Below are 17,005 nucleotides of genomic sequence, written 5' to 3'. Positions count from 1 at the left end.
CATCTCTAGTGATCATCATCTTGTTGTGGCTACCTTTAGGATGAAGATCCTGGCACAGAAATGGAGGACAGAACAGATAAGGAAGCAGCAGTTGGAAAGCTGAAGGATGACAGTAAAGGGAAGGAAGTGTTCAGGACAGAACTAAAGAATCGATTCCAAGCACTCACTGAGGTGGAGGATGAAACTGTTCAGGAAAAATGGGTGAAGATTAAATGTCTTTACGGAAGTAAGTGAAAATACCCTGGGTTTTAAGGATAGGAGCAAAAAAGATTGGATGACCAAACAGACATGGGAAATCATTAGATAGAGGAGAGAGATAAAGGAGTCAATGAACGAATGTAAGACATGAGCAAGAAAGGCAGAACTGCAATCAAAATATGCTGCAAAGGATAGGGAAGTAAAGAGAAGTGTGAGGAGGGATCAAAGGAACTGGACAGATGGTCTGTCTCATAGTAACTACAGCAGATTGGAGTAATGGGGGACCACTGTTGCTCATGTCCGTAGGTTTAACCTTAAATTACCCTACACATGTCCCCCGGGTGGTGCTAAGTGAGCAACATCAGAATAAGATGAGACCGAACTGTCGTATACGACCTCTCGGTCAAGGAAAATGGAGAAGAATCATACCTAGAGGCCCTTCTCAGGGCCCTCAAGTTCGTAACATTGGCCCTTCAATGAAAATATGCCAGCTTAACATCGAGGGCATTAGCAGAGCAAAGTGTGAACACCTAGCAAAGATTCTCAAAGAACACCAGACTCATATCATCCTGCTTCAAGAAACCCACACGGAAAATGATCTCCAGCTGCAATCCAGAGGGAGAATTCCAGGATTTAAATTAGTGTCCGCAGTTAATCACGCAAAGTATGGGATTGCCACCTATGTGAGGAGTGATATTACCCACTATCAAGTCTTGCCATCCTTCTCAGATAATGAAATATTTACTACCTCAATCAAAGGTTGTGATTTGACAGTAGTTAACGTATATAAACCTCCTGGAACTCCCTGGCCGTCTCCACCAATTCCATCTCTGCAAAATCCAAGTATAATTGCAGGCGACTTCAACAGCCATCACACACTATGGGGATACAAAGAGAATGACAGTAATGGGGAAAAGCTCACTGACTGGATGGAAACTGAAAACCTTAAGCTTATCTATGATGCCAAGGATAAGGCTTCCTTCCCTTCTGCACGATGGAACAAAGAATACACCCCGGATCTCTGTTTTGTAACGCAGTCACAACACCCACTCAGCAACATACGACGCACAGTGCATTTCCTCACAGTCAGCACAGACCAATAATTATCCAGTCTGGATTGCTTGTGCCCATCGTTCACTCCTGCCCGAAAAAGAGATGGAATTTTAAAAAAGCCAATTGGGAAGAATTTTCTAAACAGATTGACTCCAACCTGCGATGGATAAGACCTATTCATAGTAACTACAGCAGATTCATCGGTGTGGTTAAAAGTGCAGCAAAACGATGTATCCCAAGAGGATATCGTAAACAATACATCCCCGGCTGGAACGAGGAGAGTGAAAGGCTCTTCAAAGAATTTGAGGCCAATGGTGACCCAGATACAGCTTCGGAACTGTTACAATCCCTAGATGAAAATAGGAAGAGAATTTGGCAAGAAACAGTAGAGTCCCTAGACTTCACTCACTCCAGCAGAGAAGCTTGGAGCCTGATCAGGAAATTGGACACACCAAATAGCAAAATTAGACCGAAAACAAGCATCAGTCTAGACGACATGGCCAAGCATATGATCTGTACCTCAAAGGTCTCAGTTGAAAAGCATCATAGAAGGCACGTAAAGCACCTCCTGAAGGAAAAGAAACATTCGGCTCAACGATCCTCTGAATTCTCTGCCCCATTTCAACTACAAGAAACTAAGCAGGCCTTAGAAAGTCTAAAACCTGGCAAAGCGGCAGGCGCTGATGGTATATATCCAGAGTTCCTTCTTCATCTTGGACCAGCTGCTGCTAAATGGCTTACTAACTTCTTCACAAACATACTAGAGACAGGTAACCTACCTTCAGTCTTCAAGAAAACAAAAATAATAGCTGTATTGAAAACATCTAAGGACCCAACAAAAGTTGAGAGTTACCGGCCAATAGCACTACTCAGTGTTACAATGAAGCTTATGGAAAGGCTGATATATAACAGGATTTTTGCGACAATAAACCAGCATATTCCAGTCGAGCAAGCTGGATTTAGACCTGGACGAGGATGTGAAGAACAGGTTTTAGCACTAGTTACCCATATTGAAAATGGATTTGAGAACAAAATGGTAAGCACGGCCGTCTTCTTAGATCTGACAGCTGCATATGACACCGTGTGGCAAGATAAGCTCCTTCTCAAATTTATCAGCATCATCCCTTGTCTGAAACTCTCCACATTACTCAGTAACATGCTGAGTAATAGGTACTTCCAGATTTTTTCCGAAGACTCCAGAAGTAAAGTACATAAGATAAATGGCGGACTCCCTCAGGGCTCTGTATTGGCCCCTCTTCTATTCAACCTGTACACACATGACCTTCCTGTAACTAAATCCAGAAAATTCATCTACGCAGATGACATCGCATTGGTTGCCCAACATCAACGCTTCGATGAGTCTGAGTCGACGCTTACATCAGACTTAAAGATTCTAGACAGTTACTTTTATCACAACCACCTTCGACCAAACCCCAAGAAAACTGTTGTGTCTACCTTCCATTTGCGGAATAGAAGTGCTGGGTACAAACCAACCATACCATACCATTCAAAGGAGAGAATCTACAGTATTGCAGTAACCCAAAATACCTGGGAGTCACCCTGGACAGGTCCTTGACCTACAAGAATCACCTCTATAATGTGTCAGCCAAGATCAAGACCAGAAATAACATCCTCCAAAAGCTGGCAGGTACATCCTGGGGTGCTAATGCCCAAGTCCTGAGATCCACTGCTCTTGCACTCTCTTATTCCGTCGCTGAATATTGCTGCTCTACCTGGCTTAACAGTGCTCACACTGGATTAGTAGACACCCAGCTGAACCAAGCAATGCGTATCATTACAGGATGCATCCGACCAACTAACACACACTGGCTTCCCACCCTAAGCCACATACCACCTCCATCCCTAAGAAGATCACAGTCACTGCTTAACTTGTGGAAGAAAATTGAAAACAATCCTCACCTTCCTATTCATTCTGACATAGCAGCTTCCCCAGCTAAACGACTGAAATCCAGACACCCTTCTTCGCGTACTGCAATGAATTTACAGGACACCTCCTTTAATGTATCGGACGCCTGGAAAGAACAATGGCAACAGCAATCCGCATTACCACATCACCACATCATTGAGAACCCATGCAAGTGCCCAGATGGTTTTTCTCTTCCCAGACGGCAGTGGAGGATGCTAAATCGAATTAGGACCGGCCAAGGTAGATGTGGAGCCACTCTCTTCAAATGGGGATGGAAGACATCACCGCAATGTGACTGCGGACAAGGGGAACAGACAGTGGAACACCTTGCATTTGAGTGTCCTTTGCGTAGTTACAGAGGCTCTATTGAGGACTTAAACTGTGTCTCAAACGAAGCTCTTCTCTGGCTATTAAATTTTGACATGGAACTTTAGTTACGAGCTTGAGATGGTAGTTGTATATATTGTAAATAATATTGTATTCATCATACGCTAAATAAATACTGGAGTAATGTCGGCAGACTGGAAATGTGGGTTGTTGGTGAAACTGCCAAAAAAGGGGGATATGTTTAATTGTAACAACTGGAGGGGCATTATGCTTCTCACAATCACTAGCAAAGTCTTCACAAGGATTCTGCTGAACAGAATTAAAGAATATGTCAACTTAAGGCTCCGACGAGAACAGGCAGGCTTTCATTCAAATTGCTCATGCGTCGACCAAATAAACACCTTGAGGATTGGTCATCTCGCTTCTACACAGTGTTCGTTGACTTTGAGAAAGCTTTTGACTCAATCAGCAGAGAAGCCATGTGGAAGGAAGTGAAGCATTAGGGAGTGCCAGCACAAACTGTCGATCTCATTCAGGAAATGTAGCGTGATTTCACATGTAGAGTCACGCGGAGTAAGAGCTCGGCGACTGCCAGTTGCTCTAAAGCTCTCAACATAAGTTAACATCTCAGAAGTCGAAGGGAATTTCAACACCCACCTGGCTACCCACTGATTGACAACAATGTTCCCTTTCGACTAGTATGCTCATTGCACGTGATAAAAATCATTGTTGTCCGTATTGAAGTACTGAATGTAGGATGCTAAATTGTTTATTTTGTCACCTATTCAATACATATAAATTTTACATTTAGGAATTTATTATTAATTCCGCTTGAGACATGTTTCGCCCTTCACTGAAGGCATCATCAGTCAAATTACCTCCTCAAGGCAAAAATCAGGTACCTGATTAGTATTTAACATGCACAAATTAATACACATTACAATGGGAAAATTAAGTACGAGAAACTCTTGTACAATGGTGATGGTTAAACAATATAAGTTTAAAGAATAAAAGTCGGCACCAATGCTTAAAATTACTGGGTAATTATAGCAGAGTTCAGCAGTGGTGCTCTGAAGAATAATTGATGCACTCATAGGAAATTATAAAGTTTATAAAATTATTTACAGTATAACAGTCAGGGGGAAAGGGTATACTGCTTGGCGTCAATGTTTGTAACAAAAATTACTGTCAATGGTTGGTACCTATACAGTAAATTTACATTATCCAATTGAACAGTTGAGAATTTACAGTTTATATACATATTTACAAGAGAGCAGCTTGGTGAGCAAGGATATAAAAAAAAAAAAGTCTAGTACCAAGTGCGTCCCGTTTTTTTAATCGTTGGAAAATGATTGTAGCATTGATATATCAGAAATATGCAGAGTGGTTTAATCTTAGTTTATAATCACAGGGAGCAGGGAAAATATTCCATAGCCAAATGAGGTTCTATAGGCATCAAACAGAAAGTTGTCTGGTTGAAGCACTGGGTTCAGTACGGTGAACTGGTCAGCGTGGATGGAGACTCAATGGGTGTCATTGAGTAAACGGTGCATTTGAATGGCAACAATGATTGCAGTTATTTGTAGATAATTGTATTACTGGGAATATGTTGCGGGTTGAATTCTTTGCTTTTTCTTAGTTGAATTCTTGTAGCTTGGAATGATGTGTGAAAACATCGGTGTGAGATGCCAGTGAGACTTGAATTGATATTATTTCGTGAATGAAAGTATGAAGGACCTCGGGACGAAGTTACTGTTTTTTGTTGCTGGTTAGTGAAATCGAATGGAGTTGTTTATGCTATGAACTGCAGTGGAGAGATTAGAATGTATACGGTAACTATAGAGTCAGAGCAATGTAGCTGGAACGAGACATCTCTTCATTCTGTCTGCGAAGAGGAGCCGTAGTGGCACGCCATATTCATGCCGATGTGCACTGGAATTCTAGCGTGTTGTTGGAAGTTGTGTTGTATGAAGTGGAAGTTATCTGTAATCGAGATGTTAATAGTATTAGTTAATAGTAATAGTTAATAGTATTAGTATTAGAACAAAAGAATATCTATCAGGACATAACTCTGCATCTTCCGAACTAATGTCAAGTCTGTTCTATTATATGGGTCTGAGACTTGGAAAGTGACTGGACTAATTATATCGAAGTTGCAGACATATTCGTTAACAGCTGTTTGTGAAGGATTCTGAACATCTACTAGCCGGAAGTAATCTCCAATCATGAATTCTGGAGTAGAACGGCAGAAATGGAGATGGATCAGGCATACACTGAGGAAGGGGAACGAAGGACTGGAACCCGCAGGGGGAGACCCAAGATCTGTTCACAAGGAAGAAGGCAAGACCTGGACCAGATGGAGATGCTTTGTTGATGCTGTATGTTCCATGAGGAATTAAGTAAGTCAATATTGTTAATAAAGAGTACAAATTAAATTGGTTCTTAATGTCTTTAAATTCCATACATTGTAGATGTAATGACATCAAAACTAGCTGCATCCATGGCTTTGCTGGTGTGGATTTTGGGATTTAGCACAATTGTTTTTAAAAGAAACACACTCTCCAAAACATACATGTAACAGGCAATATGTGAGTTAAAGAACAAAGTTAGTTGTTCTATTCATGTGTGTTCAAAATTCCTTCATAATCCCACTACAAAGAGACACACACAAAATACAGAATAGTGAAGTCTTCTCAATTCAAACAGATGTTTTGAAGGTATAATGAGGCCATTCACTCATAATTCACCATTAGGTCGAGGTTCTGCAATATCACAAGTACTCCTACTTTCAGAGGAAGTCACGGGGTAGTGGTCTGTGTCATCACTTTGAACCAACGAATCTACCGATTTGTACTCTTTAGAAGGAAATTATTGATTATGGAAGCCATGGGGTTCTTTAGCACTAAAATGGCATACATTTCATGCCAAGCCATTGTTTAAATTTACACACATCGCTGAGTATCGTGACCCAAGGACTTTGTTGCTTCTCTCCTAATTTAGTTAATACTTATTGAAATTTAGTTTATATTGTGTGTGTGTGTGTGTGTGAGAGAGAGAGAGAGAGAGAAATATATATATCCATTTAGTTCTATAAACATTGGTGTTTAGAATTTATTTATAGTAGGTGAGATTAGTGATATTTATTTAAATTTTACGCTGGGTACTTCCGTAGGCATTTGGTAGATTATGTGTTGCAGGTTAGGTTTTACTCTGTTTTGATTTTGGGTTGAGAGAAAGAAGAAATAACTTTTATTTAAATATTGGTAGGTTTGTTGACAGAATATTAACAAAGGATGTTATAAGGATTTGTAACTTCTGCAGCATTTACATTCATACAGACAATAGACACATTCGCCGATTCCGCCTATCACAAAGGTAATAATTTCTTTAACTGGAGAGTAACTTTCGTAATGTCAGTAGTAACGTGGGGTGTCCCCGGACCCCCATCAGTTTCTTGTCTTTTGCAATACTGGAATGAAACAAAACCAAATTTTATTAAATAAATAAACAGTAAGCAAGGTTTTAACAGAAAATGAAACTGCGGTATTGTGTAAAGTACTTCATTGGCAGGTCAAAAAACAGATACAACAAAAATACCCAACAACACCGTTCACCATCATTGAAGTTTTTATTGCAATTCTGTTTCGGTGTAAGATTCATTCAGGTTAACTTGTAATGTGTTGTCCAGGATCAGTGGAAAGTTCGAAAACATTTTTCATGTGGTTCGTTAACATATATAGTAATCGCTTTCAACAGAATTGCCTAGTCTTCAGTAAATTAAAAGTTCCACAAATGGTGACGTGGGGGTTCACATTAACTGGCTGTTTTCCTTCTCCAAGGCAAAGAACACTTGAGATGCATGTAGGAACTTGTTAAGAGAACACTTGAATGAAGGCAGACCAAGTATTAGCAGAATAGCCAACCAAACACAGATATCACTGTAGGGGTCTGTCAGCACCCCGCATTACCTCTCCCAGGTTAAACAGTACAACACCCTGTAACCGAAAAAAGTACAATTCCCCGATTTCAGGTTGGGAGATTTTCATAAACTAATTTGTAATATAAGTGATTTTGTTAAGTTAAGATGTCAGAACATAATAATTTGTAGTTATGGAATATCGAACATGTATGTCATTATATTTGTAAGAATCTGGACATATGGTACAGCAGAGAAGGTTGCTCAAGACTGCCCAACGGGAAACAGTGACGAAGTCGGTTGAAAGTGTTGCAACAAGTGTCTTGAAAACATGGGGTACAGTCGAGAAGTGTGGGCTGAAGATTAAAATTCATCAATGTGGAAGAAGACGAGCACTCATTTTCGTATCGGCCACACGATAGCCAATGCAAAGGCTTTGTTTCTGAACGAGGTTGCGCTGGCTGAGAGACGCTTGAAGATGTGTCAGGGAGAGGATTGCTACGGATCAACTTTTGGAGACACTACAGCCACATGGAGCAGCGAGCGTGCGATAGTATTCATTACGTTCTTTATCTGTGTGTTCATTTTGTGGAAGACGCAACCAGTATTGCCAACTTACATTTTCAAGATCCGCTAAATACTACTAAAAATCCGCTAAAATTCTGCCAAGAAATCCGATCTCAAATAATGGGCAATAATAATAATAATAATAATAATAATAATAATAATAATAATAATAATAATAATAATAATAATGTAGTTTGTACTTTTGTTGATTTCAAAAAGGCCTATGATTCAGTTGATCGTCAATCACTGTTTCAGATATTAAAAGAACAGGGTCTAGACCGGAAAACACTCGCAATTGTAAAAGAGACATTGACAGACACAAAATGTAAGGTTAAATTCATGGGGGAAATCTCAGACCCTTTTCCGATCAAAACAGGAGTAAGACAGGGAGATGGGCTCTCTCCACTACTCTTCAACTGCGTCCTTGAAAAGGTAATACAGGAATGGCGCAAACAGAAGTCTGCCCTCAAGATTGACCAACCAATCACTCTTGGTAGGGGCAAATTAGCAGTAGACTGCCTGGCATTTGCGGACGATCTGGCAATCTTAACTCATGACGTTTCAACAGCCATAAACCAGATCGAACTCCTGAAAGAAACAGCGGAAAAAGTCGGCCTCCAAATATCGTTTGAAAAAACTGAATACATGACCTGCAGCAAAGAAGCCCCTAAATTCATGGAGACAAAATATGGCAAAATAAAACGGGTCCAGCAATTCAAATATCTCGGTGAAATAATTCAGGAGAATGGAATGGAAACAAAAGCCAATGAAGTTAGATGCCAAAAAATGGAAACTGCGTATAGACTCACCCAAAATATCTATAACAAAAAGTGTCTCTCCAAGCATGCTAAACTAAGACACTATAATACAGTTATAAAACCAGAATGCCTCTATGGATCAGAGACACTAATTTTGAACAGGAAAACTGATCTAGAAAATATTCAGAAAAAGGAACGCAAGATCATTAGAAAAATTTTAGGCCCAAAACTCGTAGATGAACAGTACCGCCTTAGAGGGAAACAGGAAATCAAACAATTTTCTAACATTCACAGCGACATCAGAAAACGCAGATTAAGATTCTTTGGACATATAAAAAGGATGAACCCAGATAGACTTACCAAGCAAATAGTTGAATTTTATGAAAACCGAAGTAAAGCTAAAACGGACACAATAAAATGGATTGGCGAAATTAAAACAGATCTCAAACTGGCAGGAATTACACCTGAAGACATCCAAAGCCGGGTTATCTTCAGAACCAAAGTTCATAAGTGGCAAGTTGACCAAGAGGAAAAACCAAAGAAGAAGACCGGAACAACATGGTCTCAAGAGAGAAAAGAAGCACACAGCAAACGAATGAAGGAAGTGTGGGCACAAAGAAAGGCAAATGCCTGTCTCTAAGTACTTTGCGTAGTCCTAATGGGCTCATTCGCAATATATATATATAATAATAATAATAATAATAATAATAATAATAATAATAATAATAATAATAATAATAATAATCGTAAATGTCTGTACTCACCTGATCTGTGAATTCCACTGGGATTAACCCCCTGCCGGCGAGCCGATGAGCTAAAACTTGTAGGCGTTTTACTGCCGGGTGCAAACTAGGTGAATCCCCTACCTCAAGGGCCACATACAGAACAGGCCAGTTCATTAAACGGTCTTCCTTCATGGCATAAATATAAATGCTTCTCTCTCACAGGCTCATTATCTATCGTCATTCGTCAACTAAGAGATAAGTACCCATTTCCCACGCGTTACAAATTTATGATACCACGATCTCATAACACCAAATCCAAATAACATGTTTTCCTCATGTGACTGCTAGCTCTTGACAAGAAATACGGAATAGCTCAGAGACAGAATGGAGTACAAATTTTTTTTAAAAAGTAAGATGGATAAAACGCTAAATTCCGCTATAATAAATCTAGAATTCCGCCAAAAAATCCGCTGTCCGCTAAATGGTATATTTCTCCGCCAACAGTCTTTTAATTCCGCCAAATTTAGCGGAAAATCCACTAAGTTGGCAACACTGGACGCAACATGCTGTTCTCTGCATGATGTGTAATCTGGAGCTACTGGTACATGAAACAGTCTTCATTGCTCAATCATTCTTTCATTGATTCGACATGGAATTCATCATTCTGTGAAGATAATATAGCGAGGCGACTTCATTCCACGTTGGTGTTATGAGTTAATGCAAAGGGACTGCAATGTTCCTACATCTGTGAACCAGGAGCCTTGGAGCGACGTGAGGGGCCAGATCAACCTTTGTAAATAAATACTGGAAGCGAGCAGGATTCAAGGCATCAGTGTACTTAATAGATAAAATATGTTGTTGTTTTAAGGGGCCTAACATCGAAGGTCATCGGCCCCTATAAAATATGTTTATCAAGACTGAGTTATCTTAATTGTGGGAACATTGTACATTTGTAGTTTGTCTATTTTTGGAGACATAAGTTTGTTTAAGCAGCAAGACAAGTTGGTATCATCAGATGATGAGTGTGGTGGTTTTGGGAGTAAATTCACATAGTTAAACTTATGGTAAATTACTGGAGAGAAAACAGCAGCCTACGATTGGGGGAAAGAGTTGTAGACCACTTACCTCTTTTAGTAGCATCTTGCTCTTTGAGTGCAATCTCTTTTTCGAGAGCCGTTATCTGACGGAGCAGCTGCAAGTGGTCGCTCTGTGTCGTGGGCAACTTTTCACCGGCCTTGCACGGTCCGGGTCCATCCCTCAGAATAATCTTACTGGTGGCGGTGCACGTCTGCTGATGTAGGAATGACAGCTCGTTGAAGGTGAGGACCTGGAACATAGGTGTAAAGTGTTCTCCTTGGTCCAGTCGTACATCTCGATCAACTCTACAGTGTGGCAATTCACAACATCACATTCACTCTAATCATGGGGCTGTAAACTTAAAGAACAAGAAATACGCACGTTCATGCCGTGGTGCAACACCTTCTTCAGTATCTTCTTGAGGTTCTGTGGACCCTGACCGTCCACCACTCCCGGACAAGTACACACGATTTCTCCCTCATCTCTTTCTTTGGGCTCCTCACCCGCCTCTCCGCGCTTCTTCGCCAGCTCTTCTTTCAAGTTCTCCAGACTCTTCTGGTGTTTGGCTCTCAATTCCTCCTTTTCTTTCTCGTGTTTCTTCTTCATGTCGGCCAGTGTCTGCTCGTGTGCCTTGATCAGGGCGTCCAGTTCCTCCTGATGTTTCTTGCGGAGCTCTCGCTCCTCCTGATCGTCCAGCGTTCGGCCCGGCGCCCCACGCAACGCTTCCTCCAGCTGTCGACGCAAGTTACGCAGCTCTTCCTCGTACTCTGCGCCACGGTCTTCCATGAGCTCGTCGTGCAGATTTTGCATGCGGAGCACGTTTTCGTCGTGCCGCTGGTTCGCCGCTCGGAGGGCCTCATTGTTGGCCTGAATCACGTCGTTAAGCTTCTGCTCGTGAGCGTCCCTTAGAGCCCGCATCTCTTCTTCGTGTTGCCGCCTCAGAGCATCCAAGTCCGGTGACCCTGACATCATGTCCTTGTACATCTGCAACTTGTCTTCACACTCAGCTTCCATTCCTGAAAATGAGAGAAGTGTTTGAAATCTTTCACTATCAAGTAGAGACACAGAAAGAAGAAAAGATTCTGTCTTGTCTCAGTCAGGCCTATGTAAGCTTGCAGTCAGACCATTTACAATGACTTATGTTAGCATTGATGTGTTGTATCAATCATATCCTCGGTTGCATGACAAACAGGATATATCTTATTAAAATGCGGCTTATGGGTAAGAACTCACAAAATGGATTTTCAAGGTACTTCTGTAAATAACGAGAGTGTTGTAAGTAGAACCCGGAAGTTAGGCAGAATGCCTTATTCATCTGGGTGGATATAGAAAAGTCTCAAATTGAGATAAACATCTTGTGTGTGTGTGTCTATTTTTGCTTTTGGTGCCTGTTTGAAAGATTAATGCCTTTTTTGAGTTGTTATGAATATTTTCTGCTATTACATATTAATATTAATCAGTGGAAATAAAATATAATTCCTATGTATCATATCAAGAGGCAATTTAATTTCAACTCAACAGGTAAAAAATAACATTTGCACAACTCCGACCACAAGCCAACTGGAATCTGCCAATTAAGATTAAGATGCACATGTGTATTAAGTAGCCGAGATATCTGTAGCCATCTCTCTTCAGTTTCAGCTCAACTCCTAAGTGCTTATTTGACCGCCTCAACTGTCTCGTCAACGGAATCTCTATGTTTCTGCTTTCAATCTCAAGTTATTGCTGACCAAACGTTGCCCATGGGTCCCGATTTAACTCAAGTTCTCAAGACTTGTGCATTTCATGACATCTGAAACTAGCTGGCGGTTTTGTTTATTCCATGCTACCTTTGTCTGTTTGAATCTATAAACTTGGTCTATATTGCTCCATATTGACTACTTGTAGCGATCAAGTTACCGCACTAAAAAAAACGGAGATAAAGAATCTGCCTTGTCAATACTAATAAAAAACCTATTTAATATACGTTAATTAACCGTACATGTTTCGAGAACATATCATTCTCTTCATCAGCAAAAGTATTTCACAATTTCAATGACTTGATTAAAATTAAAATTATTTTGGTGCTGAATGTCTACTTTTTTGAAGTACTTTTGCTGAAGAAGTGAATGATATGTTCTCTAAATACATTAACATACATTAAATAGTTTTTTGATTAGTATTGACAAAGCAGTTTTATTATCTCCTGTTTTTTCAGTGCAGTCTGTTTTCCAACCTCATCAAAGAACCACGTGGCGGTTAAGACGGCGTATTCCACACTGGCCGCAGAGCCCGAGTGACCTTGAAGAACGAGAGTTCTTTCTGAGGAAAGTGTGAGTAGGGACCCTTCAAAACACGGCGAGGATGAACTTAACGGGAGTGATTTCTTGAGAGTTCCACGCAGGAAGTGCCTAAGATTTGACGAACAAGTAGCAAGGCTTATTTGAAGTTTTGACAGAGCAAACAGCAAATTGCTTCACCCCTAAAAGCTTGAAGTGGACTGAACTGACTATGGATCAAGAAATCTCCATATACTCCGGAGCCAAAATAGATTTGAACAGATACTCACATATCTTCATTTTAGTGACAATAATCAGCAAGATTTAACTTTATTCTGTTTAACTATGAAAGTGTGCAGTCTACAACTTACAGATATGACGAAGTTTCTATGACTATCGCCTATAAAGGCACAACAGATTGCTAAAAACCTCTGTAAACTGCGACAACACCGGGCGAGTTGGCCGTGCGCGTTGAGGCGCGCGGCTGTGAGCTTGCATCCGGGAGATAGTAGGTTCGAATCCCACTATCAGCAGCCCTGAAGATGGTTTTCCGTAGTTTCCCATTTTCACACCAGGCAAATGCTGGGGCTGTACCTTAATTAAGGCCACGGCCGCTTCCTTCCAACTCCTAGGCCTTTCCTATCCCATCGTCGCCATAAGACCTATCTGTGTCGGAGCGACATAAAGCCCCTAGCAAAAAAAGAAAAAAAAAAAAAGAAACCACTGCGACAACCTCACGGTGAATGAAGAAGTACGATGTCTTTCCCCAGATGGTTCACTGTCATCGACCCTACAATCCGCTTCGACGAGATCATTAGCAAGTAAGCGTAGAGAAGTGAGCACAATGTCAAGATCAGGAAGTATAATATGATATACATTATATATATCCTCAAGGGAGCCTGTAACCCCCAGAGGAGAGAAATGAAATGCCTTTCAGAAACCAACAGGCAATCTAAAATTCTGTAATTGAATGTTGGCTCAACCGTTCGGGCTGGTTAATAACCACTGCAGCAGTACATGCTCAGGATAGGACTACACATAAATTAATTGCACATTACCAGCAATTACTCAGTGTTGTTAACAGAGGAAAGTCAATATGGACCAACAATGGTCAAAATAATACATTCTAAATAGGATCTGTTGAGCAAACATTGAAATTGTGTACACCTATATTTAACATCAAATATTTCATAAGCTTGTCGCTTTATGCATCACTATTGTCTTCTAGGTGCCTTGATCATGCTTTGTGAAATTCGTCACGGCCTTCACGTGGTCTTTGAGGCTTTGAACTTGGAATTGCTCTGCTGGGACAACTGTATCGGTGACAGTCATTTGTGACAAGGTTGTGTCACATCTTTATGGTTCATTGTCAAAATATATGGTGCTTGATGATAACCCTTTCAGACCGTGTACGCACAACTGTGCGGGTTCGTATTTTAGTTATCCCTGACCGTATTTGATGTTTTTTCGGTGCTACACCGGACTGCAGTGATTGTGCAGGACACGTGGCGTGTATTTCAATTGATTTTAGTATGCGCTTGACCGCCAGGGCGAAGGAAGAAGAGTTTAAAAATACAATTGATCGGCGAGATGGCAGGAAGCAGTAGTGCCAAAAGTAAGTATTTATTTATTGCGTTTATATTAATCTAGAAGCTTTACTGAATACCGGACTATATTCAATGAAGTGTGTACATTGGTTAGTGAACGTAAATTTTGAAGCTACACCATCGTACGTGATACAACAAGGTTTTGAATTTTGATACGCACTATTGTGTGGGTCCTGTTTTTCGGATGTTAGTTTTTATTTTGTAAAATAAACTATCAATATGTGTATTGAGGAGCATTTTAGTCAGTTTCTGACATACATACAAAAATTCACACCTCCAGTTTTCTTTCAGGTCTGAAAGGGATAAGGTTTGGGAGGTACTGAGTTGGCAATCAACTCAGGCAGACATCTGACCAGACAGGTCATGATCAAGTTTGCGACCGATGTGGAATAGCACCAGGGAAAAAGGCTAGGATGTTCCTCACAGGCAACACGTGTTGACCTGGCTCGATCAACTCAACAAGTGTACAAGGATTACTGGGATTTTCAGGGCAATGATGGCTCAACAAGTCAGCTCTAGATATACAGTTTGACTCCCTGAATGACTGGAAGATCATGTGAAGTAGCTAAGGCATTAAAGAGGTAGAAAACTGATATCTGCACAGTACAGGATACCAGGGACATCAGCGAGGGATATAAAGTCATATAAAGTTTCATATCCTCTCATGTTGTGCTCCACAAACTCTCTGTAAACAGAAAACAAAAGATGCTTGATGAAAAGGTTTGGGAAGTACTGAGGATATACTTACAACCTCTGGAAATCTTAACAGGTGACCTCAATATCGATTTTCTTAACAACAAAATGACTGAGACTAAGCAACTGATCAATATATTTAAATCTTGTAACATGACTATTTTGCCACTTAACGCAACACATGTCACATACATTACTGGACTTAATTGTGACGAATAACCCTGACAGGGTACTGACCCACAGGCAGACTACCCAGCTTGTTCACTTATATGCCCCAAGTACAGACCTAAATTAATTACATTCCGAGACCTAAGAAATATAAATGACAAAGCCCTATTAGAAGACGGTGCAAGCATACCTTGGCATAACGTCCATATTTTAGATAATATAGATGATAAAGTCGAGTTCTTATAAACAAACAACTGCTAGCTCTTCTCAATAAACACGTGCCAAAACGCACTGCTCACATAACACGCCCCTGCGGCTCCATGGATGACTCAGAAAATACGAAACTTAATCACAGAGAGACAAACTTTCAGAAAATCTAAAACTAACCAAGTACCAAACGATTTTGACCTGTACAAGACCCTTCATAACAGGACCACACAGGCCGTAAGGAATGCTAAAATAAGATACTCACAGAACATTTTGCTAACCCAGAACACGACAACAATATGGAAAAGATATTAAGAAATTGGACGTAGGTGTAAATAAAATACATACTGCTGACTTTAAACTACCACTGGATGATTTAAACCAATACTTTACTATAAGACCCGTTAACATTGACGAGACAACAAAAGAACAGACGATTAACAAAATTCTGCGCAATGACAATACTAACAATGGAGCAGACCAGTTATATTTTTCACTCATAACTCCCAAAGAAGTGAGACAAATTGCCCGATCAATAAAGACAACTGCGACAGGATGTTGTCCCCATTTCTACCATCAAAGTAATTTCCTCCAGACTAGTCAGCTGATCCCAGGGGTGCTCAGTTCGAACTATGATATAAAAAAATGTCCTATAATTATATACACCCTAGATTTGATGGGGAACATATAACTAATATGGACACGGTGAGGTCAACTAAAACTACAAATAAAGCAAGGCGAAGCATGACGTCAGTTTTGGAGGAAAATCTGTTTATTAAAATAAACAAGAATAATATTTTAAAAATAGCAAAAAGTATCAAATGATCCAAATTTTTACATGACTCAGAATTTTTCTTTCAGCTTGATGAAGTCTATCTTGAGAATAAAAAAAAACATATTACAAATGTACAATGTATGCTGACATATCAAATCTAATCTTGAAGTTTCATTAATTTTACACCTTGGGCTTGCGTGCTTGCACCACGCTCCTGGCTTTACACTTTGAACTGTAGATGAGTACGTGCACCTTTCCTGCACACTTGACACTGCAGTGGGGGGTCCCTAACCTTAATGATTTAATGCGCAATAAGGGGAGACAAAAACTAATCTAACTGTACAATATAAACATGCTGAGTGGTAAAACATCTTACGCACAAATATATACACCTCAATCATGAGCACAACAGATCACTGTGGGTCGAAACCACACACAATAAAATCACAAAAAAGGGCAAATATACACATTCAAAGAAACAAAAACATGTCATATTTTCCAGGGCTCACCAAGAAAAGCATGTGGCATTTACACAATCCTCACTCACTCAAAGACTTGATGGAAAATATAACGAGATAAATTTACACTTTAAGCAATGCTTCCTATTCAACGTAGGTTCCTGAAATAAATTACATGACACAAATTCGCAGAATAGGCTTTAACTTTCAACACATATCTCAACGTTGGTAAATCACGACACAATTGTTCCTCAGCGCGGTTATATCATGAAAGAAAAAACTAAAGAAACG

At 40.2% G+C, this 17,005-nt stretch overlaps 1 protein-coding gene across 1 annotated transcript in view; it reads right to left on the bottom strand.

The window, feature by feature from the left end:
• LOC136885639 (trichohyalin) overlaps positions 1-17,005 on the bottom strand; it is a 193,928-nt gene that overhangs the window by 76,164 nt on the left and 100,759 nt on the right. Inside the window, exons 10-11 of the mRNA XM_068230311.1 lie at positions 10,930-11,564; positions 10,597-10,798 (exon numbers count right to left, since the gene is read on the bottom strand). Of these exons, the coding sequence (XP_068086412.1) occupies positions 10,597-10,798; positions 10,930-11,564 (837 nt within the window). The remainder of the gene's footprint in view (positions 1-10,596; positions 10,799-10,929; positions 11,565-17,005) is intronic.

Source organism: Anabrus simplex, chromosome 14, assembly GCF_040414725.1.
Source record: "Anabrus simplex isolate iqAnaSimp1 chromosome 14, ASM4041472v1, whole genome shotgun sequence".
Classification (NCBI taxonomy): domain Eukaryota; kingdom Metazoa; phylum Arthropoda; class Insecta; order Orthoptera; family Tettigoniidae; genus Anabrus; species Anabrus simplex.
This window is presented reverse-complemented; position numbering and strand designations above follow the sequence as displayed.